The sequence below is a fragment of the Eretmochelys imbricata genome, chromosome 8, assembly GCF_965152235.1.
Source record: "Eretmochelys imbricata isolate rEreImb1 chromosome 8, rEreImb1.hap1, whole genome shotgun sequence".
NCBI classification, from domain to species: Eukaryota; Metazoa; Chordata; order Testudines; family Cheloniidae; genus Eretmochelys; species Eretmochelys imbricata.
This window is the reverse complement of record NC_135579.1, coordinates 95854757-95880022: the sequence shown is the minus strand read 5'-3', so window position 1 is coordinate 95880022 and position 25266 is coordinate 95854757. Positions and strand designations below refer to the sequence as shown.

At 44.9% G+C, this 25266-nt stretch overlaps 1 protein-coding gene and 1 pseudogene across 4 annotated transcripts; one reads left to right on the top strand and one right to left on the bottom strand.

Annotated features, from left to right (window-relative positions):
- The first annotated feature begins 1659 nt into the window (after window positions 1-1659).
- On the top strand, window positions 1660-8793 carry LOC144269173 (uncharacterized; annotated as a pseudogene).
- Window positions 8794-10654: 1861 nt separating this feature from the next.
- CYB5RL (cytochrome b5 reductase like) lies at window positions 10655-25175 on the bottom strand. 4 transcript variants are annotated; one of them, XM_077825152.1, is made up of 7 exons: window positions 25118-25175; window positions 21913-22092; window positions 20487-20635; window positions 19401-19488; window positions 16264-16368; window positions 13661-13864; window positions 10655-11920 (listed from the first exon to the last, which is right to left on the bottom strand). In XM_077825152.1, exons 2-7 carry the CDS (start codon window positions 22087-22089, stop codon window positions 11717-11719), a joined length of 927 nt encoding a protein of 308 aa, XP_077681278.1. In that variant the 5' UTR covers window positions 22090-22092; window positions 25118-25175; the 3' UTR covers window positions 10655-11716. The 4 variants fall into 4 exon arrangements, with proteins under 4 accessions (XP_077681278.1, XP_077681280.1, XP_077681279.1 ...); XM_077825154.1 differs by lacking the exon at window positions 25118-25175 and adding an exon at window positions 24955-25102; XM_077825153.1 differs by lacking the exon at window positions 25118-25175 and adding an exon at window positions 24711-24806.
- Between the last annotated feature and the right edge of the window lie 91 nt (window positions 25176-25266).

The following is a 25266-nucleotide window of genomic DNA, read 5'->3' as shown; positions in this document are numbered from 1 at the left end:
TATGGATGTTAGTTTCACCAGCCACATGCTCCGAAGCCATGAAGAGTTTATGCTTACAAACGGAGAGCCATGCCAAAGAACCACCAATTTTGTCAATAAAGGGTCGGATTTCTAATGGTTAATAGAGTAACATCTCACCAGCTGACTGAGGAAGAACAAAGCAAATACTATATAAATAATGCTTCTTTCTCCTGCTCTCTCTCCAGAAAAAGAAATGCAAATCTTGTTTGCCTTAATGTTTATGGAGGGTGGAGGCCTGGATAGAGTCAACACAGTAGCCAGAATCAGTAGCAGGAGGAATGTCAGCCATCCATTTTGTACACACTGGAGGGCAGGCAGTCATGTTAAATAGAAGTGGCTTCATTTTATTTTAACTTAATCTTGTCAGTGTTTAACGTGGCTGTCACAAGGAGAGCAAAGCACCTTGAACAGAGGCTACACCAAGGCCATCTGCAGGTAGGACAAAAACAATTCTTCTTCCTATCTGTCAGTGAGTGGAGTGTCACCGTCCCTGGAGCCCATGAGATACAATGGGTGGTGGCTGTAGTGTGGCCCTACTGTGTAGACATTAAGCCTGTTACCTTCTGAGTGCACATTTTTACATATTTACCTTTCCTAATACAAAATGCATTCCAGATTTGCAAAGGGAAAATCTTTTTGGTACACTGAGGGCCCGACTCTGCTCACTCAGATTTACACCTGTGTAACTCAGCCAATCTGATGGGAGTTACTCCGAATGTACAGTCCTGAAAGTGAACCCAGAACTGGATCCTGACTCTCCTGGCCAATACTATTGGCATTCTCAACATGAGAAAATACATGTGAGCAGCTCTAAGACAGGCAGTGAAAGAATAATGCCATTTAGGAATGATCCAGGCAAGATAGCAAGCACATCGTTTACCAAAGGCAACCCTGAACACAGTAATGTTTATGTGACTGCCTTGTAATCTAAGGAAGAAGCAGATCATTTAGTCTATGCCACTCAGATGAACTCTGTTTTGAAATCTGATTGGGTGAGACAGCGCAGCCCTAGTCTTTAAAAAGTGCATGATCTTGGCTCCAAGATTTCCAAAGCCAGGGATTAGTGATTTTGGATGACTCAGTTTTTTGGGTCTGAACTTGAGACACCTTAAGGGACCTCATTTACAGGGGAGGGTGTTCAGCGCCTTCTGAAAACCAGGCCCCTTCAGGCTGGGCACCCAAAACCACAAACCACTTTTGAAAACAGGGCTCCAAGTCAGATGGGGACAGTGCACCTGACTTTTAAAACTTGATAGACTGGTAATCGCTCCTAATTAGTGTGGTTGTTTCTCAAAGACAGTTGGTAGCCTAGAACTAAAGATAGCAAAGCCACCCAATGAAGAAAGTACTGAAGATGAATGGTGACTCATAGGCAAGAAATTGATTATTACAGAAAACGTTTAAAACCTTGGTGAATTACAATGTTCTTGCTCGACAGCTCATGCTCCTTTTTGTGCAGACTCTTGTAAAGCGGATGTAATCAGCTGAGGATAATCAAGACTTTGTGTTGCTTCTGAAAGATTTGCTTCTCGTGCCGTGCCACATTAGCCAGGGAAGCGCAGAAGACAGCAAGCGTGTCATCTGTCTCCCTCCTTCTAAGGGTGAAATTCTCTGGTGCGGCAACAAAACAACACTCAGATGAATGCCAGGAAACCAAAAGACCCAAAGGCCTCAAAAGAAAGAGTGACAGGTGCTAAAAAAGTCACTTTCAATGCAGCAGGAAGAGAAAAAAGGGCCGCCTCTAAATCTAAGCCAGTAAGACATGGTGCATTTATTAATTAAGCAATAGGGATCAATACCCAAGACATTTCTTGTGGATTAATGTCCAGCTGGGAGGAGCTGACAGCCTGAGGGACATGAACACCAATCTGTCATTAATCCCCAGGAAATGCTCTCTGCCAAGGTCATTAAGTGCCTGGATTTATTTTATGGGTGATAATAACAATAATCATACTTCCTCCCTTGACCCCACCCCAGCAGAAGTGCTTATAGAGCTATGCAACAGCAGCAAATCAAATACAGTATAGGGTACACATGAATACAGACTGCCCTCTTCAAATACAAATGCTCAACATGTGTGTGTGTGTATGTGTGTGTCCTATTTAATATCAGCGAGGAAAAGGCATTCAGCTACTGTGGTGCTGGGGCCCATGTAAGAACCTAGATTAGCAAGGTGATGTATCCTCACCCAGAGATGCAGGGCATTCACTGCCCCCATTAACACTCACTGTGGGTGGCTGGGATGTGCAGTGGGATGTGTGGGGTTGGCTGGGGTTTGCCTGTTTGGTTAAAGGGTTCAATTGGTATTTTTGTTATCTTCACTTTGGGGCAGGCCAAGGGTTTGAGCTGCTGGGGCTCAGTGAGTGTGTCACAAAATTCCATTTGGGGAAGAGTCCAAGACGGACGCCATGGACCAGACGCTCCTGCAGCTGGTGTCATGACACTGGCATGTCTCTTCACTCAGACATCCACACACACTTACTTCTTGGTCCGTATATTCCCCTTAAGTCCCCAGATGCTCCTGCTGCTGGCGGTTACTCACCTTCCAAGCTTCAGAAGGGCATAGAAACCACAAGAGCTTCAGAAGCCACAACTTCTAACCCAGCCACTGTCAGCCTGAGGGGACTTCTAGCCGCCCAGAGACTCACTAAGGAATTTAAGGTACTGTGATTATTGCTGTAGAGATGCTCCTAATCAGAGCCTCTTAAGAGCAAGGCTCCAGTGACCCTTCTGTTGTGTCCTATAGCTGTAATCATCCCCCTCAAGCAGACACCAGGAGGCTTCAGAACATGAGCAAAAGAGGCTAAAAAGAGGCTGCTAAAAGCATCTTTTCCAAGGTCCTATTAATGGGCACAAACTGTAAAACGGAGCCTGGGGCCCTGTTGCCCAATGCAACCTCCACAATTCCCAGCCCTCTGCAGGCCCACAGCCTTTGCTCCCACACACACACACGAGCAGGTGATCATCCCCCACAGGCAGTGGGACAAAGCCCAGTGGTTTTGATCAGCCCCACCCCTGTCAGGCTGGCCCCGACTGCAGAGGTTCGAAGCTGTGCTGTAGAGCTACTTACCCTCGCTAGCATGGTTAACAGAGACATCCGCATGCGCCCCTTTCCTGGGGACCATGCTCGGTCCTGGAGTGAATCCCTGAAGGAGAGCCAGTCAGACTCTCTTTATCATCCCACCTACCCTTTGAAACTGGCCTCCGCTAACATGATTATCCCTGGGATTAAATCCATTTGACTCATGGCACGAATCGATGATGATGTGTTTAACTCCCCTACCTGTTTAAGGCAGCTGCTAGCAGTGGGCTGGCCATCGACTCTGTCGTCCAGACACAGACACTGTTTTCGGGCTCAGGTAAAACGTATAATGCCTAATACTGGGGCTCAGGCATTTTCTGTTGGAGACAGTTCCAGGATGTACAGTATAGCTAGAGATGCCGGCTAATAGTCTGACAGTGGATAGCTTCCATCTAAGCCACAGAGTGTATTAAAGGACTGCCTAGTTAAACAAACAAAGCCCGAAGGAGCCCTTAGAAAAGTGCTACAGTAGGAGTGGAGATGTTAACCACAGCGTCTGGGACAAATTCCAACTCAGGCAATGACATTCTAGCTAAATTCCCCTCGCCCAGGGCAGGGAGTAAGGGGAGCTGGGGTCTGTTCCCAGCTCAGCTACTGTGACCGTCTGTGCAACGTTGTCAAATGACAGCATCTCAGCTATAAAACAGGGATACTGACACCGGTACCTGCCTCATGGGGATGGAGTGAGGCTAAGCTCAGTAACAGTCATAAGGTGCTTTGAGATCCCCTTACAGCAAACAAAATAAGGCTGTATTTGGATGCTTGTAAGTCAAATGCAGGCTATGTGAATACAGATAGTTCAATATGGCTGTGAATATAGTGTTGTTCTTCAGTTCCAGCCCTAAAATGTTGTGTATTGTTGCTGCCTTCAATTCCAGAGGTGGCTGTGTTGCAGTGGTAGGTGAAGTGATCCCTTATCTGCCTCACAGGGACATTGCAAAGCTTAATTAGTTCACCTTTGTAAAGTGCTTTGAGATCCTTTGATGAAAGATGCTGAAGAATGGTGAAGGCTACCGCAGTGTCTGCAGGCCCCATTGTACTGAGCCGTGCACACGCCCACAGTCAGCCACTCCCTGTCCTGACGAGCTGACCAGTGTGTGGGTATGAAAGGCGGCCTGGAGCGTTGTTGTCTTGCTCATGTATCTTAGCACCTGGTAAAGCATGATTTGACTTGTAGAACCGAGCCACTATGAAAAACAAGTCAAGACTCCAGATCTCTCGTCACAAGCCCATCACCATCATCAATGAGAAGGTACGTGTTCTGTCCGCCTAGCACAGGGTCTCTCCGATGACATGCTCAGTGCAGTTTTCTCTTGGACATTCCTGGGGCTGAAGAGAATGGTGACATCCCCTCAATTAGCAATGAAGACTGAACACTCTATGCCAATAACAGTGGGACACACCACAGAGGAGTTGCCCTGTCTAGGAACTGCTCCAAGAGCTTTGAAGATCTGGACTGGGCTGGGCTCAGGCCTCTTTCAGTGACTAGGATACGTGCATGTTTCAGGTACCAGTGGTCTATATATGATAGATCCAAAGAGTTCAGCACCCAATGTGCACTGATTCTGGTGCCTAAATGGAACCTGAGCTTATTTGAAAATTTTGCCCTTTGGGCCTGATCCAAACCCCACTGACATCAATGGGGTTTGGATCAAACCTATAGGAATGCGTCTTTTCTAGCTGAAGAGGTGTGTTCCCAATTTGAGTAGGCTAACACCAGCTAAAATCCTAGTGAAGACCAGGCAGTTGGTAGTGTTTCACATATTAGTGGGTTGAGTTAAAGACTATGCAAGATCCTAGATCTAGCACTAGGATTTTACCTCATGTTAGTTACCGTGTGTTAGCTAACTTGAGTTAAGAACACACCTTGTTTCTGAGTGAAGACAAGGCCTTCATGTCTGATTTTCAGTGGTGCTGAGCCCATAACTCCTGCTTTGGGTCAGGCCTTTGCTGTTCAGAATAGCCGCCATTGCTACGCTCATGGATAAAACTACAAGGGTGGTGATTAGTCCTCGCATTGCTTGGAACAGACTGATCATCTGGGCTTAGAAAGAACATGCTTCCTCCAGGCTCGCTTATTGTACAGGTGGCCAGAGCATTCCTAGTTTCCCCTGCTTTCCTCCAAAGTATGCATCCATCACTGGCCACTGTCAGCAACAGGATGCCTGCCTGGATGGCTCACTGATCTGGTCTGGGATGGCAGTGCCTAGGATGCTCTTATTTGTGTGGTTTATCTTCCCCATTCCATCCAGCTGCATGCCGTGTCCCCAGTTTGTGCTATTTGTTGTACCCACTGGATACAACATTACTCAGGAAGCCAGGAGAGGGGGTAGAGAGCTCTCTACCAGGGAGGCTAGCAGTGATGTGCTCCTAAGAGACAGCATATATCAGCCTCATGACACGTTCACCCTCGTGTGACCTGGGGCCTGCAATTCAGCTGCTGTGCCTGAACTGAGGGATTGCTATTTGTCAGCTAAGCAGTCCTGCGCGAGGGGGGGAACGGGATGAGGAATAATGGTGACCAGCCAGGTCAGTCCTGTCAAAGAGGAGTCTTGCCATTAACAGCAAAGACCTCTGCATCAGGCCCACAATTGATTAGTTTGTACTGAAACCATTTTGCTTCACTAGAAACAGAGTTACGCCATATCTGGGTCTCACACAGTTTCTACCATGTAAGAATCTATAAACCACAAGTTGAAAAAGACTTGGATTAATTTAAATGGAAGGGATGTTATCAAACAGTGGGACTTCAGAGCTGATCAAGGGTTTACCACAGTACCAAGTAGGGAGAGGAATTACTTAGGCAGGAACACGAAGTAATGAGATGAAATTAAGAAAGAGAGTATCTAGGCTGCGTATTGGAAAAACCTTCCTGGCAGGGAGCTGCATTAGGGGGTGGACTTGTCTCCTTGGGGAAGTACTGAAAGCCTCATTGCTAGGTCATGGGTCTAGCACTGGAAATGTCCTGTAGGGACCAATCCTGCATTGGCCAGGAGATGAGCTGATCTCTCTGATCCCAGCATTCTGACATGAAATGAGCCATCTGCATCTCCAGAGATGACTCTGCCCACACACAGCACTAAGAATCCATTTAATAATTGATGCAACAATCAATATCGAAGCATTTTTTCAATGAAACTCTTCCTATGGGATATTTCTCTGTTCTGCTCCTAGAGTCTGTTGAAAAGTGGGAAAACCCATCTTCCTTTAGTAAATAAAGAGCCCAGGCAGCATCCTGCCAACTGAGCATTAGTGTCCCACACAGGCTGGGGCTGGAGTACAAGAACAGCCTGTCTTTGCAGCATGGCTTTCAAGCTCAGCACACTTAGCAAGGGCCCCTACCTCCTCCAAACGGGGCTGCCTGAGCAAGGGAAGGTGTAAATCCGAGGTTAGGCAGAGGGAATCTTAACCTAACCCACCAAGACAAAACACTAAGTGGAGTGGGGGAGAGTGTCTGTGGATAGTGGAGAATAAAGATCATTAGGGTCTGCCCAGACGTGAACTCTATTTAGAGCAGTGGTCCCCACTGTGGGGACCCAGGGGGGCACAGAGGAATGTTCAGAGGGGCAAGCCCCCAAGGGGAGGGGGGAGCACCCCACTGCCCCGCCCCTGGCCACAGCTCTGCCCTCATTCCCTCTTTGCCCCCCAGGCCAGTTCCGCCTCTAGCCCCAGCTCCCCACTCCCCCATCCCCAGTTCTGCCCCCAGCTCCGCCCAAGCTCCTCTGCTGAGCCAATTATGCAGTAGTTGGGGGGGGTGGGGGGTGCGGACAGATTCCACTACTGTAAGGGGAGGGTGCGACAGGAAAAGTTTGGGCACCGTTGCCTTAGAGATTGCTGCGCTGAGAGCTGCTGTTTAAGGCTCTTCACATTTCCAGGGCCACCTCCCACACTAAGGGGAAATTCCACTGAAGAAATTCCCTCCTCCAGGGAATGCAGATGGCTGAGCTGGCGGAGCCGCATACAAAAATGCCACCCTCTCTCCCTGCAGTCTGCCTTTGCAGGCTTGCAACCCAATAATATTCACAGCCTAGTCTGTGTGTCTCTCACTTCCCTCCCTTCTAGCCAGGAACAAAGAGAGAAGGCTTAGCAGCAGAAGGGCCAGACCAGCTGGGCAGGGTTCTGCCCCATCGTGTTCCATATGTGCTGAAATACCTAGGCATGTTGGGGTGGAATTTAAAGTAACAGTTCCAGTTTTAACTCTCCCATTCTTTGCTAACTTGAAGTGATACCCCTGCATTTTCAAAGAGTCACACTGGGTACATCGATACTGCAGCTGGGAGCATGCTTCCCTGCTCAGACATGGACTTGGACACACACACACACCGATGCAATTTGCTCAAGCTAGCGTACTAAACATAACAGTGTAGTTGGGGGTATCACAGGCAGTGGCTCAGGTTAAATGCATGTGCGCATAGCTGGGGTTCTGGGTGGATTTGTCCTCAGGTAGCTAGCCCAAGTCTCCCCCGTGCTACCCCAGCTACACTGCTATTTTTTGCGTGCTAGCTTGAGCAGAGCTAGTGCACCTGCCTAGCCTACCCAAGTAGGGGAGCACGCTCCCAGCTGCAGTGTAGACGCACCCACAGGCGTTTAGCAAAACCTCTAGATTTTCAAAGCTCAATGCATGTGAACAAGTCTTCGAAAATTTGGCTTATAATGGTCTAAGATGATGCCTTCCCCTGTGTTCCTAACCAGGGCCAAAGTACAGCCAGCTACTGAAGAATCTATCTCAGGCTTTATGACACCCAACATATGTTGGGGCAGGACTTGGGAGTCAGCATGGGATAGAAGTCCTACTAGAGAGGACAGGTTCACAGAACTTCCCCATCTACCACAATAGTATAGTGGCTGCCCCCAAGGCGGTTAAAATATGGTTTCATATTCCAGTGCAGACCTAAGCAGGTTTTAACCATGTGTCCGAATTGGGCAAAAGCCCTGGATATATCTTAGCACTTACTGATGCTGGGGAACCAGAACCACATTTTGTGTTGTGGGGACAACTGTATTGTGAGCCAGCACTCTGACCCAGTTCCATTAATGTGTGTGTGTGTGTGTGTGTGTGTGCGTGGGTTAATTCTTGACTCCCAGTAATTGGAGTCAACCCTCACTGACTTGCCTGGACGTTGCCTGGTTAAACCTCGTAGCTCTTTGAAAATGTAGAGATTCACATTGTTGGAACAGAATTTATTGTGGTTCAATTGTAACACACAACAGTGTGTGTGTTTGTACAGGGTCTAAAACCATGGGGCCCCAATCCTGCCTAAGGGTGCTGGGCGTGACCGTAATACAAATAAATTAATTAAATCATATTATAGCATTAGGTCTTTGTTACAGAGTCCAGTCTCGTCGGCAATACCGCAAGAGAAATCCTCTTGTGGCAGAGCGGAAGGGCTGCTAAGGGAATATTTACCGACCAAACGCACCAACGTTACTCTTATGAGCCTGCAAAATGTGCCAGTCTCACTATTGCTTTAAGTGAAGAAAGAAAACACTTGGTCAAGCAAGTCACTCCTCCTCGGTATAAGTTAGTTGTCAACGTCACCATTGGAAACAAAAGCAAAGATGAGACTGTGCATATAGTGGTGGCTAGCCAGTGTCTGTGGGACCCTCATTCAGATAACTTCACATCCTCCCAGTATGTGAATGAGACACTTTATTGTGTTGTTTTGGTTCATGCTGTTTATTTCGAGTAACAATCCAAATACATCTCCTTCGCATAGGAAGAGCTTAGGTATGTTATTAGCTACAAGTAAAGAGAGACACTCAGACACGGGTGTTTGATGACGAACTTGGAACTATGCCATAGCTACAGCATACACAGTGGGAAGAAACTCTAAAACAGAATAAAAATGCTAATTAACAGATGAATTTAAAGATGTGGAGAGAGACTATGTGCGCCATACATCACATGTACACTTATGTGCACAAGATGCCTTATCATATCCTATAACAATACCTGGCTCTTACATAGGGCTTTTCACCGGTCTGCCTCAAAGTGCTTTACAAAGCTAAGTATCCTCGTATCACTGGATGTATTTTTACCTAGCAGCTTCTATGCACTGCCCCCTTCTCCCCCCACAATGCTAGAGCATTCCAGAACAGCCCTGTGGAAAACCCAAACATTACTCCAGATATGAGGCAGTGTTCCTGGGAAGTTCACAAAGTCAGTTCTGGCAGCCCTCTGCCTATGGAAAAGTCAGGCAGTCACCATGAAATAGCTTTTCTACCTTGAAAATAGCTTCCATTTCATAAACAACAGAGATTATCAAATGCTTGGGAGCAAGAAAAGCAAATAATCATCATCCCTGAGAAACTGAGGTTTAACAGCAGCTAGAACATCATGCACACACTTTCTCAAATAGATTTTTAGGATACATTTTTATTCTCCATGTGAAGTGTTGTACACAAATGATAAAGGATTTTACGTTTTTTGGGTATACAGTGCAAACCCATACCAGTGCATCAATACATCATGAGGCAAGGCTCCATAAATGCACAGAGAACAGAAGTACTAGGTTTCAGAGTAACAGCCGTGTTAGTCTGTATTCGCAAAAAGAAAAAGAGTACTTGTGGCACCTTAGAGACTAACCAATTTATTTGAGCATGAGCTTTCGTGAGCTACAGCTCACTTCATCAGCTGCATACCGTGGAAACTGCAGCAGACTTTATATATACACAGAGAATATGAAACAATACCTCCTCCCACCCCACTGTCCTGCTGGTAATAGCTTATCTAAAGTAATCGTCAGGTTAGGCCATTTCCAGCACAAATCCAGGTTTTCTCACCCTCCACCCCCCCACACAAATTCACTCTCCTGCTGGTGATAGCCCATCCAAAGTGACAACTCTTTACACAATGTGCATGATAATGAAGTTAGGCCATTTCCTGCACAAATCCAGGTTCTCTCACTCCCTCACCCCCCTCCAAAAACCCACCCCCATACACACACAGACTCACTCTCCTGCTGGTAATAGCTCGTCCAAACTGACCACTCTCCAAGTTTAAATCCAAGCTAAACCAGAACATCGGGGGGGGGGGGGTAGGAAAAAACAAGAGGAAATAGGCTACCTTGCATAATGACTTAGCCACTCCCAGTCTCTATTTAAGCCTAAATTAATAGTATCCAATTTGCAAATGAATTCCAATTCAGCAGTTTCTCGCTGGAGTCTGGATTTGAAGTTTTTTTGTTTTAAGATAGCGACCTTCATTTTCTGTGATTGCGTGACCAGAGAGATTGAAGTGTTCTCCGACTGGTTTATGAATGTTATAATTCTTGACATCTGATTTGTGTCCATTTATTCTTTTACGTAGAGACTGTCCAGTTTGACCAATGTACATGGCAGAGGGGCATTGCTGGCACATGATGGCATAAATCACATTGGTGGATGTGCAGGTGAACGAGCCTCTGATAGTGTGGCTGATGTGATTAGGCCCTGTGATGGTGTCCCCTGAATAGATATGTGGGCACAATTGGCAACGGGCTTTGTTGCAAGGATAAGTTCCTGGGTTAGTGGTTCTGTTGTGTGGTATGTGGTTGTTGGTGAGTATTTGCTTCAGGTTGCGGGGCTGTCTGTAGGCAAGGACTGGCCTGTCTCCCAAGATTTGTGAGAGTGTTGGGTCATCCTTCAGGATAGGTTGTAGATCCTTAATAATGCGTTGGAGGGGTTTTAGTTGGGGGCTGAAGGTGACGGCTAGTGGCGTTCTGTTATTTTCTTTGTTAGGCCTGTCCTGTAGTAGGTAACTTATGTCTAACTGCATTGTAAACCTGGGTCTCCGGGACCCAGGCTCGTGGACTCAGTGTTTCCAAGCCCGTGTTTGAGCATCCACACTGCTTTGTAAACCTGGGTTTACAATTGCTGGATCCAGGTCTCATAGCTGTGTTAACGCATCCATACTATTACACTACACAGACCTTCGGTTTGACCTATGTTCACACTGCAAAATGAGAGGGCTTGGACTTGAGTCACAACAGGAGTCAGGCTCTGACCCACCGCCCTAGGAAGGTCCTAGGACCTGTGTCCTGATTACTTGCTGACTTGAATCTGACTGATTTGGAAGGGGCTCAGGTTCAAACCTGCATCAAAGCCTGGTCTTTTGTGCAGTGTAGACATACACTTAATGTCCCTTATGGCAATAACCTCTGGATTAAGAGTTCCCAATAGTGCACAGTGACATGATAGACCCAAATGGCTTTCAGGGTGTTAGTGCCATGACAACGATGCACAGATCGGAGCAGAGTTACTTACCTTCTACTTTTTAATTACAAAATGAAAGTGATGACACAAAAAAATGAGGTAAAAGTAATGTTAAATGTCTCTTTCATGAAACTCTGAGTTACTGCTTCCACTATCATTCTTCTCTTTCCTGGCTGTGCCAAGTTATTGTAGCAAGTATGGTCTGTCAGCTAGCTTGTAGGGATTTCTAAAATAATATATTAAGAATTATATTAAAGACACTGTATAAAATATTTTATACAAAAACATATGAAAATATATGCACGAGAAACCCAAACTGGTCAAAGGACAAGTTCAAATCGATGTTTGCATAGGAAACAGCAAACAGGTGCATGCTTGGTCTGCACTTCTTTTCAGAGGAAGCAGGTCTGGAACACACTGCTAAAATACAAAATAGGAATCCTCTTTGAGTCCTATGGCTTTCAAACATCTAGTCATATCTTCATTAAATGCTACTGAGCCACAAATCAGCACAAATGGCTTTCTTCTACAGGAATTTATCATTTTCTTAATCAAGTTCTCAGTTATACGGCCAGTGTGTGTGTTTTCTTGATAGCTCCAAGGAAGTTTTTCCAGGGAAGATTCCTGGAAAAACAAAAAGTTTACACTGTATCAAGTTATTTTAGAAAAAAAGGATGATTAATACTTTAAAGAGTTAATGCTTAGACCAAACATCCGACCTCCCTTGACAGTGTTTCATCTGAAAGTTTACCCTTCAGGAATGCATCAAGGTGGTTTCTTCCAGGTCAATAATTGATGTAAATGAACCACTGCCACAGCTGTGCTTTTCCAGGACAATGCAAATCACAAAGCCCAGGATGAATCAAGTGTGAGCTGGGAACAAAGCATTCTCTGTCAAGGGGATCTGGCTGTGGAGCAATCTTTCAGAGGAGATCAGGCAAATCCAGAATCTGACCATTTTTAGGAAATGTTGCAAAACATTCCTCTTTGAGTCAGCCTTCCCATCAGAAGTGACACTCACAATATGAAAACCTCCCTCTATTCCCAACCCCCTAGCCCCCCTCTGCAAAAATAAAACCCTACCCCAAGCAGAGTTTTGACCCTGAAAAGGGAGAAATGCTAGATATTCCATGAAGTCCACTAGGGCCTTTGCTATTGTTATTGATTTTATGTGGAAGGTGCTCACATACTACCATGATGGGCAACCATATAAAGCTGATTGATAAGTAGACAGATAGAATTATGAAAAGGAAGCTGAACAACTTGGTGCTTAGAACAAACCTCTTATGAGAGGAAATCACAATGAGACAAGATAAGAGAAAAAAAAGTATGGACTGCCATGTATTGATTAGCGTCAAACAGGCACCACTGTCCTGTACAGGATGGAATTTCAAGACCTCCTCAACGTTTGTGACCATCTTATTCTTTGGTGGCTGCCCTGCAAAAAGGTTTTTAGGAGCAGAAGGTCATAAGTTCTACTCCCCATTGCCCAAACTGGCTAAATGTGGGACCCAAAGTTCCACAATGAGGGACACAAAAAATTATATATGCAGAAAACTTAAAATGCTGTGTGATTCACACTGTTAGCATAAACAACTTTCTACAATCTGAATGCAATGAATCTTTATTTCTGATGTTAATAATTTTCAACAATAATAGTGAGGGAACACCAGATTTGTGTGGAACATACATAAATTTGAGACTAAACGAGCAGCGCCCCTGAAAATGAAGGCTACTTTAGAGGTAGGCTCTTGTCCATGAATTTGGTATAGTTAGCAACTTTAAGTATGTGGCCCCAACATTTTTACACATAAACGTGACACTGGCTTCATCAGAGGACTCCAGCGTGAGATGAGTTGATGAATAGCTGGGTGGATACATGCTGTAAGGTGAGACACCAAGCTAGCAGTGAACATTTGTGATGACTGAAACTAGCTAATGAATGTGAGCAGCGAATGAAAGGAGCTAACAAATCAATGCATGGGTGCTGAAAAAAGAAGATCCTTTGGGTGCAGTTTGTTTATTGTGAGTTTCACAGGGAGCTGAGAGTTTTATAAATACAATTTTTCAGATGCAGCAATGATCAATTTGGAGGGGGAAAATATTCCATGGCGGACACAGGGCAATGGGAGCTTCCTAACAGAACCTTTGTGAAGACAGGTCAACTAGTGAGTGATACAGTTGAAAGTCTGCTAGTTAGTATGAACAGGATTTAAGAACGTGTTATCAGACAGATACTACTGGATCAACACATGGCCTTGTCCACTGGTAAGCAATCAACTTAGATAACACTAAGGCAAAGGAGGCAGAGAGTTGTTCACCACAGAGAACCCAGGGATGAGTGTATTTATATCAGAATGTTACCTGGCTAAGGACGTAACATGTTCTGACGTTCCAGTATCGAGACTGATCTTGGAGAAGAGGTTTCAAGTAAATATTTTCAAAAGTCTGGAAGCAACCAACCAGGGTTATAAAGGTTTCATCATCTTCATTTTCTGTTATGTACTGGAGGATGGGGAGCATTGGTGCTATGCCAGTACCAGAGGCAAGCATAAGAAGTTCTCCATACTAGAAATTAAGTGGAGGATTTTGATTGGATTATAGTAATTGGAAATGGAAAAACCTATTAGATTACTCCATTCCTCTGAAAGGGTGCGATAGCAGACCTATAATATCAGATATATTCTCTCATGGGGGACTGTGTCAGGTACATTTACGCACAAAATTTAGTTTTTTCAAAGGCAAGATTTTACAAAACCCAAGCTCAACAGAAACATTTTCAGGATTTAAAAAAAAAAATCAAATGAAAACGATTTTTTCTTGGATATGAACATACCCCTGAGTTTTAACCTTGATTTCAGCTAAAACATGTTGAGCCTCAGTTCAGCTGCACCCCTTGCCAACACCCCTTATCAGCAGTGGTTTATATTTCCATTGTAGACATGCCCTGAGATAAAGATGAAAGCACTCAGATCACAAGTTGTAGAGTGTGGTTTGGACCGCTGCAGGAAGGAACTCTTTCCTTCTCTGTACAACTATTTGGTGCATTATGGAAGTTCTCTACCTTCCTCAGCAGCAGTGGACATTCCAAACAAATAATAGTAATACTTACCACTTTTTATCCACAGAGCTCAAAGCACATACAAAAGATGGGTGAGCATTATAATCCCCAATTTATAGATTAGGAAGTTCAGGCATGAGGAGGGCTTGATTTTCAGAAGAGCTGAAGGACCTCAGCTACTTGCCCGAGTTCACACAGCATGTCACGAGAACCCTGGTCTCCTGATTCCCAGTCTGGTGGCCTGCCCCCTTTAGCCATGGCTAGGGACTGGATATCGGACTGGATGAACTACCAGGTCAGATCTGATAATGGCAAATCCTACGAATCCATACAAAATCAGATGAAGTGCTCACAGCCAAATGAATCACTCTCATTCAAGAGCTGGATTGAGGACATCTGAGCTGTATCCCAACAGAAAAGTTAGTGGCCTGTGGAAATCAAAGCCCAAAGCTCCATTAGACTGAGAATAGATTTGCAAACTAAAGGGCCCACTCCAACTCCTATTGACTTCAGTGGAAGTTGGATCCGATCTTTTATGAAAAAATCTATCCTAAGTGCTATGAAATTTTCATCTTCCTTTTATACAGGCCACTGATTTATACAGCATATTAATTCTTTGGAACTGCCATCAGTGGGAGCCAGGGGTGCTTAGCACTGCTCAAACCAGGTCCTATAGGTGCCTAGGGTACCAGTAAGGCTGGTTCCCCGTGGTACAGTTTGCAAAACCTATTCTAATTTATGAATTGGTAAATTAGCTGAGCAGGCTAGAAGCAGGGCACAGAGATAGTGTTTTGGGACTATTTTGCGATATATTTTGACTGTCCAGTTTATTGTGAATGACCTATTTAAATTGCTGAGCTATATCCACTTTTAAAGTAAGATAAGTTTTGTTGTATTTTGGTAACAAATAGCTCTGAATGCAAAAATAAAAGGGAATTTTATTTTCAGGTGTTCGCAGAACTCATAAAATATTTTCCATCTATTATCATTATTCATAAATAATACAAATAATAATAAACAGTTTGAGCTTCTATGGTGACTTTCACCCAAGGGTCAGAATGTGTTTTATGAGCTGTATTTACAGGGATGATTCACCCTCTGTTAGGATGCAGTCACCTCTGGCAATCCAGCATAAACTTGATCCACGAGTTCTGAAGGAGAAGTGAAGAATAACTTTCCCAACTGAAACAGCAGGGGGGATTTCAGGAGGCAGAATCTAATTGCTCTACCTGGAATTTGGCCAGATCCCTGGGGTTTTCACACTCCTACGTTGCAAGTGCCATGGGATCTCTAACGACCAGAGCCACAATTCTACATCTCATCAAAAAGGTGGGGATTAAGTAACAGTCCCTATGTTTGTGGGAAATCTCTCCAAAATTTGATATAGTCATTTTTGCTGGGGGTTTGGCATCCATACATGGGATCACTATTTGCAGCATCATGGACATAAAACTGCACACCTCACTGAAGTCTGCATAATCTGATGATACGTCATGGGCCGCATAAATATATTAAATGCTTGAGATCTGGCCCTGGGACCAGGAGTTTGACACCTCTGCTCTGGTCAAACTTGGTCTTGAAACATCAATGTAGTTCAAAGTGATGCAAAACAAATTTGCACTAATTTTTGGTGATAACTCTGACCAGGTTTCTTCATTTCAACACTAATAAAAAGGATGGTCAGCAACCCTTGCTAGTGTTTTATAATCTCCTTCCTCCTTACATATTTTGCATTCTAACAAGATCCATTTACTCCAATCAACTTCAAATGCTGTAGCACTGTACAGTAAATGTGTAAATCCTTCAAATAATCAAAATAGTAATCTAATTGACAATCTCCCTTTGGTACATTACACAAAGTGAACTGCCATGTGCTGAGCCATTCTGTATTTATTATACAACTAACCTGATTAGGGCTATATGGGAAGCCTCCAAATGGCCCTCGCCAAAAGACTGTGTCTCCTTCAATCCAGGATTTTACATATTGTGACATTAGCCCAGCCTCATAGCACTATTTAAAAAAATCACACAAAAGGAAAGAATAATTATACTTTGCTGGAAAGTTTCCCAGCTTAAAGTTAATTACAAAATTATCTCTGTTTAAACAAAAGGGAGGAAACATTTCAGGGGTTTAAAAAATGACTGTTCTATTTGCAAAATAATATAAACTTGTAACAGTAGCAAAGACATTTAACTGAAATGATACTGGATTAAATCCAGCTTGAATATAATGTAAACACAATACACACTTATGAAGCCTACGCTTTCTGAAGCTAGGAAAGCCTATCAGAACTCTCATTTACAAAGCACACAAAGAAGAACTCCTCACAGTCAAAAGCACAGCAAGCTTTCCTGTGTTCTCCAGAGCTCAGAACATGGCCACGTAACATGGTTATTAAATGACTGGGAGCTGGAAGTGCATTCTGGGTATTGATATTCAAATGAACACCACATATTGTATACTTTGTTTCAGATCTCCCAGATGCTACAATGGCACAGCAAGTAACTACTGAACCAGAGTCAGGTTTCCCATCTGAAATGTTAAAATGGGTATTTTTAGTACAGATCATCTGAATGTGAAAGGATGCTCTGAGATTTTCAAAAATACTGACATGAACCTCACTAAAAAAGGCATTCACAAAAACTGCTCTTTTTCCTAACGGGTACAAAACCACTGTGAAAACACTGTTATTCTGTTACTGACAGGAGTCAGAGCTTGCCTGCAATAGAGGAGGACACAAAGGGAAACGCTAAAACCATGGGATCATCCAGTTAGTCCTGTTACCATCCCTAGTGGCATCCATGCTGTAAGATACTATCAGAGACATTTTACATTCAATGGGGCTTCATCTTGGGTAGTCATTTAACACCTATGCACAGTGGGTGGAAAATGTTATCAGATTAGAACGGTTTGTATGGTAAGCATCTTACACTCACCTGCCACAAGCATAAATGGCAACACAAGGTATAAGGCAGTAGCAAATTAGCATTTACTTCCTGTTCCCTACAGCACTGGGGGAAAAGCATTTGGAACTGAAACACTCTCCACACCCAAATATCCCCTCTCAATCTAAATGAGAAATGTCTGAACTGGTTTATAATTAATTTTTGTAAACAAAAAGAAAAAATATCTCCTGGGGTGAAAACTTCTACACTCAGTTTTACACCAAAAGAAACTGTAACATTATAAAACTACTTACAGAAGGGTGTAAAAGTATGGCTTGGCACTTAAGGACTAGAGGCCTAGGGCTAGCCAACTCTGATTACTGAAGGAACTGCTCCAGCCCACCTGTGCTGTGGGCCCTGAGGAAGACAGCTGATTCCCCTATAAGGGGCAGCAGGAAGCTGTGGTAGAGAGTGAGGAAAGGTTCCTGCAGGGAACATGAGAACTCAGAGCCAGGAGGATGAACTCCAGCCAAGTAAAGCACGGGAGTGATTGTTAAATTAGGACCCAGCTCTGGAAAAGAGGAATGGGGACTTTCTACTGAAGGGGAGAGAGATATTGAATGGGGGTTGGGGCCTGGAGGGCAATGTGTTTCTGAGGACTGAATAAATTGGATCCCAGAAGGGGACTGTTTTAAGTACTGTGGACTGTGCAGTTCTTAAGGGGCCCCGAAGAAGGGGAAACAGAGTAACCCTAGGCCACGAGGGGAGTGCTCAGAAGCTGGCTGACCCTGTTACAGAGGGTTATGCATGGTAAATAGCAACTCCCTCACTCTAAACTGTAATATCATAAACGTGATAGTGTAACAATAAGAAACAGAGGGGTTTGAACAGTACTTGGATTGCACAGTAATAATAATATAGTACTTCCCAAAATTGCCTGAATAGTGTGAAATATACTATAACCTACACAGCAAGTTATAAAAATGGGTACTTTCTGAGGAGGTGTTGCAGGTCTTTTATTACTGCCAGAGAATCACTATAGTTCCCTTTGGGATGAAAGGTTTTATATAAAGGAAAGGTATTATTATAATCATTACTATTATTATTGAAACGCAAAACCTGTGTAATAAGCACGTATACATGAAATTTCACAGTCAACCTATAAATGTATCCTATTAATGCACCTCAAATGTAGCACTTTTCCCCGATTGCCACAATAGTGAAATAACCCACCCATAAATGTCTTTTATCAAAGCTACCACATTTCTAAAGGACTACGTTCTATCATACAAATGAATAATAAATCCTCAAAAGTATAAACTCCTGGGAGACAGGCAGAGGTTGTACTCTAATCTGCCTGGAAGCTGTAGCTCTCAGAATTTTACACGTGGAGTAAAATTCATCCTCCCCCACCAGAAATTAGCAGAGATATGTAAATTTGACAAGAAAGATCGAACTGATTTTGATTTTCTTCACAAAATAATTATTTTTGCTGACTTTGGTCCTACAGTCCTTATTCAGGCAAAACTTCCACCTAAGTCGAGGGGTGAAATCCCAGCCCTGTTTAAGTCAATTGGAACTTTGCCATTAGCTTCAATAGAGCCAGGATTTCACTCCAAACAGGTCTCAGTATCAGTTTCTAAATGCGAAGACCACAAAACAGATGCTTTATGGTTCTACACATTTTGCAGGAAAATTTCAGTTTCCCTGAAAAGTGTCCTTAAAGCAAACAACCCCTCAAGAAGCCTAATTGCTGAAGGTTCAGCTTGTGATAAAGGCATTGACCAGGGATGCAGGAGAGCTGGGTTCATTTCCTGCTGTATCACAAACTTTCAAAATCCTCCATTGGCATTGACGCTGCACTCACATGACAGACTTTAGGGGTGAAACAGGACCAGAGGGGCATCATTCCCCCAGGGGTTGAATGGACAGGATTTAGAACTAAACCCTGATCCTATTCCCACCATAGTCAATTGCAAAACTCTGGCCTTGATTTTGTAAGGATCACTTAATAGGGAATATGTTGTAAATCTTTATTTACAAGACACCTTTTCTCTTTCAGTTTTGTGTACGTGAAATGACCACTCTTATCAGCAAAGCACAATTGCCAACAGAGTCCCAAATTGTTTACAATCTTATCTAATATAGACTACTTACTTTTATTAAAACTTCAAAGTATCCTTCAGCATTTACAGGGCTAACTGGAGTATAAGCTCTCTGAACGTCCAAACCATTCACCATCCCTCTGAGAAGAAAAAAAGATGGTACAGGAAACCATTACTGGAATCACTAATTTATACTCTTTGGAGCAATGAGCAAAGGCTATTGTCTGAAACAAACAGCAGTCTTTCCTCCTCATGGGTCATCCTTTGCTGAGACAGATGTTCCCTCAATTAGCTACACATCCAGGGAGTGAAATAACCTCAGATTTCTCTGCAGACCCTTTATGACACTCCCTAGTATTCCTCCAATTCTCTAGGCAATGGCACCACCTATGTCGCACATGCAGCTTCCCCAGACAAATCCGGCAAAGGAGAGTAACAGACATTTTGTGTGGAGCAGATGAATGTGCAGTATCGTGAGGAATGCTATACTGGTAAATTTGGATTGTACGCTGTTTGGGCTAGGGGCTGTTTTTCACTGTTTGTACAGCATCCAGTAAATATATAATAACTGATACATATCAATGGTGCCTACAGTTTGACCTTCTTCTGTATCTGACAGTGGTCACCATGAGAAACTAGCACAGATGACAGCTCCTCCCATGTGGCCCCTTTTTGGCAAATACTATGCCAGGGGAGCAAACGTTTTTCCTGACCTCAGCTGGCAATCAGCCACAAAGCATACAGACTTTGGATACAATATTGCACTGTGCTTAGCCACCCCAAGTTACAGGGCCTAACACTGAACTCCTGATTTAGTAGTTTGCCTTCATGCTGCTACATGGATATAAATCATCTGCTGAAACGACTACTTTTTCTCTTTTTCCTTCTGTTAATTGCTCTCCTTAGCCACCCTTAGTTCTCTTTCCCCACCACCAACACAAAGCTAATGTTGGGTAAAAATGAAGCTATGGAGTGGCTTTCACCATAAAATTAACAAACTTAAACTCATGAGTTCTTTCAACTGTATCATTACAGAAGCACAGAAATGCTGATTTACTTGGTATGAAATCTTTGTATATTGACAAACTGCATGTTAAGTCATGTAACGTAGCCTGTTTAATTAGAGACAGGGCAGTACCTTAACACAATATGTTGTCCTAAACTTAATCCCAGGCTGCTATTTCCTGGCAGCTGAAATGTATACTGGCAGGTGTCCTCTGTTAGCTGTTCCACAGAGCTTATCTTGAACGCAGTAAATGTATCCGGATTTAATTCTGAATTACTACTCTGCAAGAACAACAATAAGCAATTACTGGGGTGGACAGCATCCTTTATTTCACTTTTATTTTTAAAAAAACTTGTGTGTGAATTTAGAGCTGGTGAAACTTAGGACCCCAGAAAAATGTGCCTTGAAAACTCTAGGGACAAGCACAGATTTAAGGGTCTCTCTGCTGGTTTGTTTTTTGCAGTGTTGTTTTCAAAATCTAAGATGTCATTTTAAAAAAAAGTTAGATTTCCGATCCTACGACCAGGAAGAAAACCTTCTAAACATGACTCAGTGCAATGCTGTCTTTCTGACTGTGCAGAGAGACTTCAGTAGAAACGGCTCTAAGAGAGCTTAAAATCCTAATGGGGACTTAGCGCTGAACTCCAGTGATGACCATTTTAAAAACCAACACCGTTAATTATTTCACTGCTGATTATGTTAGTAGAAACCTCCAGCTTTACCAGCATGGTTGGATATATCTGAAAGGGCATTTGACAGGAATAAAACTATGTTTTGAAGAGTCAAATAATTGAATGCTATGTCAAATATTAATTTTTTATCCTCAATATATGAACTTGAAAATGAAGTAAAATAAAAGTTGTCCAAGGTGAACAGTGAATGCTATCATGGTAGAAGAGATGCCAACACTCTGCCTTTTTCCCTAAAAACTTGTTGCCTCATGCTGTGGAATCATCACCTATTCTATTCTACACAGGGCACATCACTGTAATATCTGAACACTTTCAGTAGTGCATTAAAAATGTGCATAACACCTGTCATGCGTTGTTTGTTCTCTCATCCTCTCCCCAAAGGAAGACGTATGTGCAGGAAGGTGTCTTGGTTTGGTAGGATTTTAGAGGACTTTACATGTTGCTATGTATTTATGTTAGCGACAGCAAGATCAAAGAAATGCGCCTTGCGCTTGGAGTGGAAGATGGTGAAGTTTATGATGGCCCTTAATTTTCTGGGTGAGTTCATTCCACAGTCTCAGACTGGCCCCAAAGAAAGTTCTCCTGCACAAACAAGCCTTATCCTTATTGTATCACCTTCATGGGATGTGAACTTGCTGCAGTGGCACCAGAAACTGCACTTTAATGAGGTACATAATGAAATCCAGAGAGTTTCGGAACTTTCATTACAGCAGATATTGTGGGGGAAGTCTAAATTCTTCTAGTAAAAGACCATTATAGATCACCCCACCCTCAGCTATCAAACAGCTATCAAACGCTTACAAACACAAATGTGATAAAAGTACTCACTGACTCGATGCTATGAAAAAGGCCTTTAAAGTCCCTACCTCCTCCTTCTGTTTGCTCAGGAGGCTTCTGTCTTTCTTTGCTTTGGCTTCTTCCCACTGGGCTAGCTCCTTCTGATACACATCATAGACACACGGTTTGCAGCCACTGCCACAGCACTGAGATGGCAAGGGTTCAGTAGGCATAAGAGAGAGCCAGTCATCCTCACTTTCACTCATTACCTACAAAACACAACCCAAGCATCATTCACAGGGCTACTTGTTTTAAGGAAGAGGCACACATGAATCTGGTGCTAGCTATCTGCTGCTTTAGAGACATCCATCTCAATATGTTGAAGATTTAATTCAGGAGGCATCCAAACTTTATCTAGCTGAAGACACATCAGTTAACTTGATACAAGCAACGCTCCATCTTCATTTAGTGGCTGCAATCCTCTACTTTAACACAGAATTGTTATACTGCATATGACCAATGCCCTACAAAGTCTAGTATCCTGTCAGTGACTGTGGCCAATATCAGATGATGCAGAGGAAGGTGTAAGAAACCCCTTATCAGTTTGGTGACCGGTTTATGCCCAGCAGAATAATTGTCTGTATTGTGTACACATTAGACAGAAAAAAGAATTTAACTGTGGATGTTCTCAGTATTCATATAAATTGCTATATTTTTTAAATCCTAGACTCAGCTTCAGTAACCAAAGAGGAGCATTGTGACCTAAAATTTATTATCTCTGTGGGCCTACATTAAAGATAAATACAGGGTGTGCTCTGGTCCCATCTTTATCTTGCATCTTTCTCTAAATCCCCTCCTTCTTTATTAAAGTGCTGTATTCAACATAAAAAGTAACATTCTAAAATGTGGCCTTCAGCTGCCCCAGCTTTTAATAGAGAGGTCCAACCTCTGGGAGGCTGGAAGATAAGCGATGCTGGAGAAATATAGGTGGTGGTTAGAGAGAGGAACTTGACAGGGAGCAATGTTTAGTGAAATCAGTCGAGTGAAGGGCCATTTTGGTGAGCAAGAGAGTTGCTACAGGGTTAGAGATCGAATAAGTAGGTGAGGGCAAGGACTTGTAGAATTATCTTTAACTCCCCATCCAAATATCCTTATATTAGACAGTCCTAGATCATGTCCTATCAACAGAAGTCCCAAAACTGACCTCTGTGGAACATCATAACTTTTTAATGTACTGCTAAACTTGATATTATTCTCAGTGCTTTGGCATACACTGTTAAAGAGTATTTGATAAGAGCTAGATATTATTAATGCTCTATCATTCAAACATGAGGAAAATTATAAAACCACAAGTGGCAGCGTTGAAGAATACTTAACACCTATAACCATTTTCATGGTGCTTTATGAGCATTAAAACTTATCTTCACACTTGTGACAAACATATTATTATTCTCATTTTACTGATGGAGAAATGGAACACTAAGGCCAGTATTTTGAAAAACGGCCACTGATTTTAGCAGTCTAGCTAGAGGGAGCAACACGCTGAGCATTCATCGCCCCTAGCAAAGTCAATAAGAGTCATGGGTGCTCAGCATGAGCAGGTACTATGCCCCTATCTTTCTGATGGAAAAGAGCCTAAGACATTAGGGAAGGCAGGTCTCTGCTTTGGTGAGTTTCCAATCTGGACTGAGAGTAGGCAAAAGGGGCCTGTACAACACAGGAGCAGTGTTTGGGGAGGGCGTTCCATATGCCCCTCAGCTCTGTGATTCAGGTATGGCTGTAGTATGATAAATCCATCTTCTCCCTGCAGTCCAGCCCAGCCACGCAACTCCATCATGCTACCAGGCAAAGGCGAGACTGGGAGCCTGCTGCTCTCTGTAGCTATGGGAGGTGGCAGCTAATCATCCCAGTTGGTGGGACCCAGAGTCAGGGCAGATTGCAAGGCAGCTCTCTTGAAGCCCCAGCTCCCGGAGTCACAGGATTATGGGAGAAACTCTGCATTCATGGATGGACAGTTCCAGCCTGTGCCATGGCAGAGACAGGCTTGAAAATGGGCCCCTCAGCTAGGGTTGACAGGTGTCCAGTTTTTGAGCAGAACACACGTGGCTTCGGTCAGCACTGCTGACCGAGCCGTTAAAAGTTTGGTCAGCAGCACAGTGTGGCTAATGTAGTCTCCCTGCCTGACCTGGCTTCGTACAGCTCCCGGAAGTGGCCGGCATGTCTGGCTCCTAGGCACAGGGGCGGCCACTGGCCCCTGCCCCGAGAGCTGGCTCCGCAGTTCCCACTGGCTGAGAGCTGCGGCCAACAGGAGCTGTGGGGGCAGTGCCTGCAGGAGCAGGCAGTGCGCAAAGCCCCCTAGCCCCTCTGTCCAGGAGCTGGACATGCCGGCCACTTCTGGGAGCAACCTGAGGTAAGAGCTGCATGGCCATGGCCCACACCCCAAACCGCTCCCACACCCCAACCCCCTACCCCAGGTCAGAACCCCTTCCTGCATCCAAACTCCCTAATAAGGTCCACAACCCCCACTCCCTACCCCAGGCTTGAGCCCCATCCCACACCCAAACATCCTCCCAGAGCCTGCACCCTGCACCCCAACTCCCAGCCCTGAGTCGCCTCCTGAACCCCAAACTCCTCATTCCCAGCTCAACCCCAGAGCCCACCCCCTCAGCTAGAGCCCGCACCCCCACCTTCTGCCCCCTCCTATACCAGCCCACACCCCCTGCCCCACTCACAGCCCCCTCCCACACTCTGAACCCCTCGGCCCCAGCCCAGAGCCCCCTCCTGCACCCCAAACCCCCCATCCCTGGCCCCAGCCGGAGCCCTCACGCCCCCACCTCACCCCAACCCCCAGCCCAGAGCCCCCTGCACCCCAAATCCCCACCCCCACCCCAGAGCCTGCATCCCCAGCCGAAGCCCCCTGCCCGGTGAAGGTGAGCGCGGGTGGGCGAGCGACGGGGGACGGGGTGAGCGGGGCAGGGGTGTGCGGGTTCGTGGGATTAGAAAGTTGTCAACCCTGCTGACTCCGCAGCTGGCGGGGCAGGGCCCGGCCCCGCTCCGGTCAGGACTCTCTATAGCCCAGGTGGGGTGGGCACCCCAGGGCGTGGGGCGCCTCTGCCCAGCCCCCCACGCACCAGGTCCCCCCAGAGGCTGCGGCAGCGGCCGCTGGCGCCCACGGGTCGTGGCTGGCGGAGGACGCTGGGGGCCCCCGGAGGCCAGGGGCCCTGCTGGGCCGGACGCGGGGGTAGCTCGGGGACCGACCGGGATCCCGCCCGCCGCTCAGGCCCGGCTCCTCACCCTGCCCCTGAGCCATCCTCCGGCTCGCGACCTACCAACGGCCGCGTGCCCTAGGCCACGCCCCCGCCCTTCGACGCCCCCTTTCGTCGGGAGGGCGGGAACAGAAAGGGCTCACGCAGGCGTCATTGGCCGGCGGTGCCGCCAGTCGC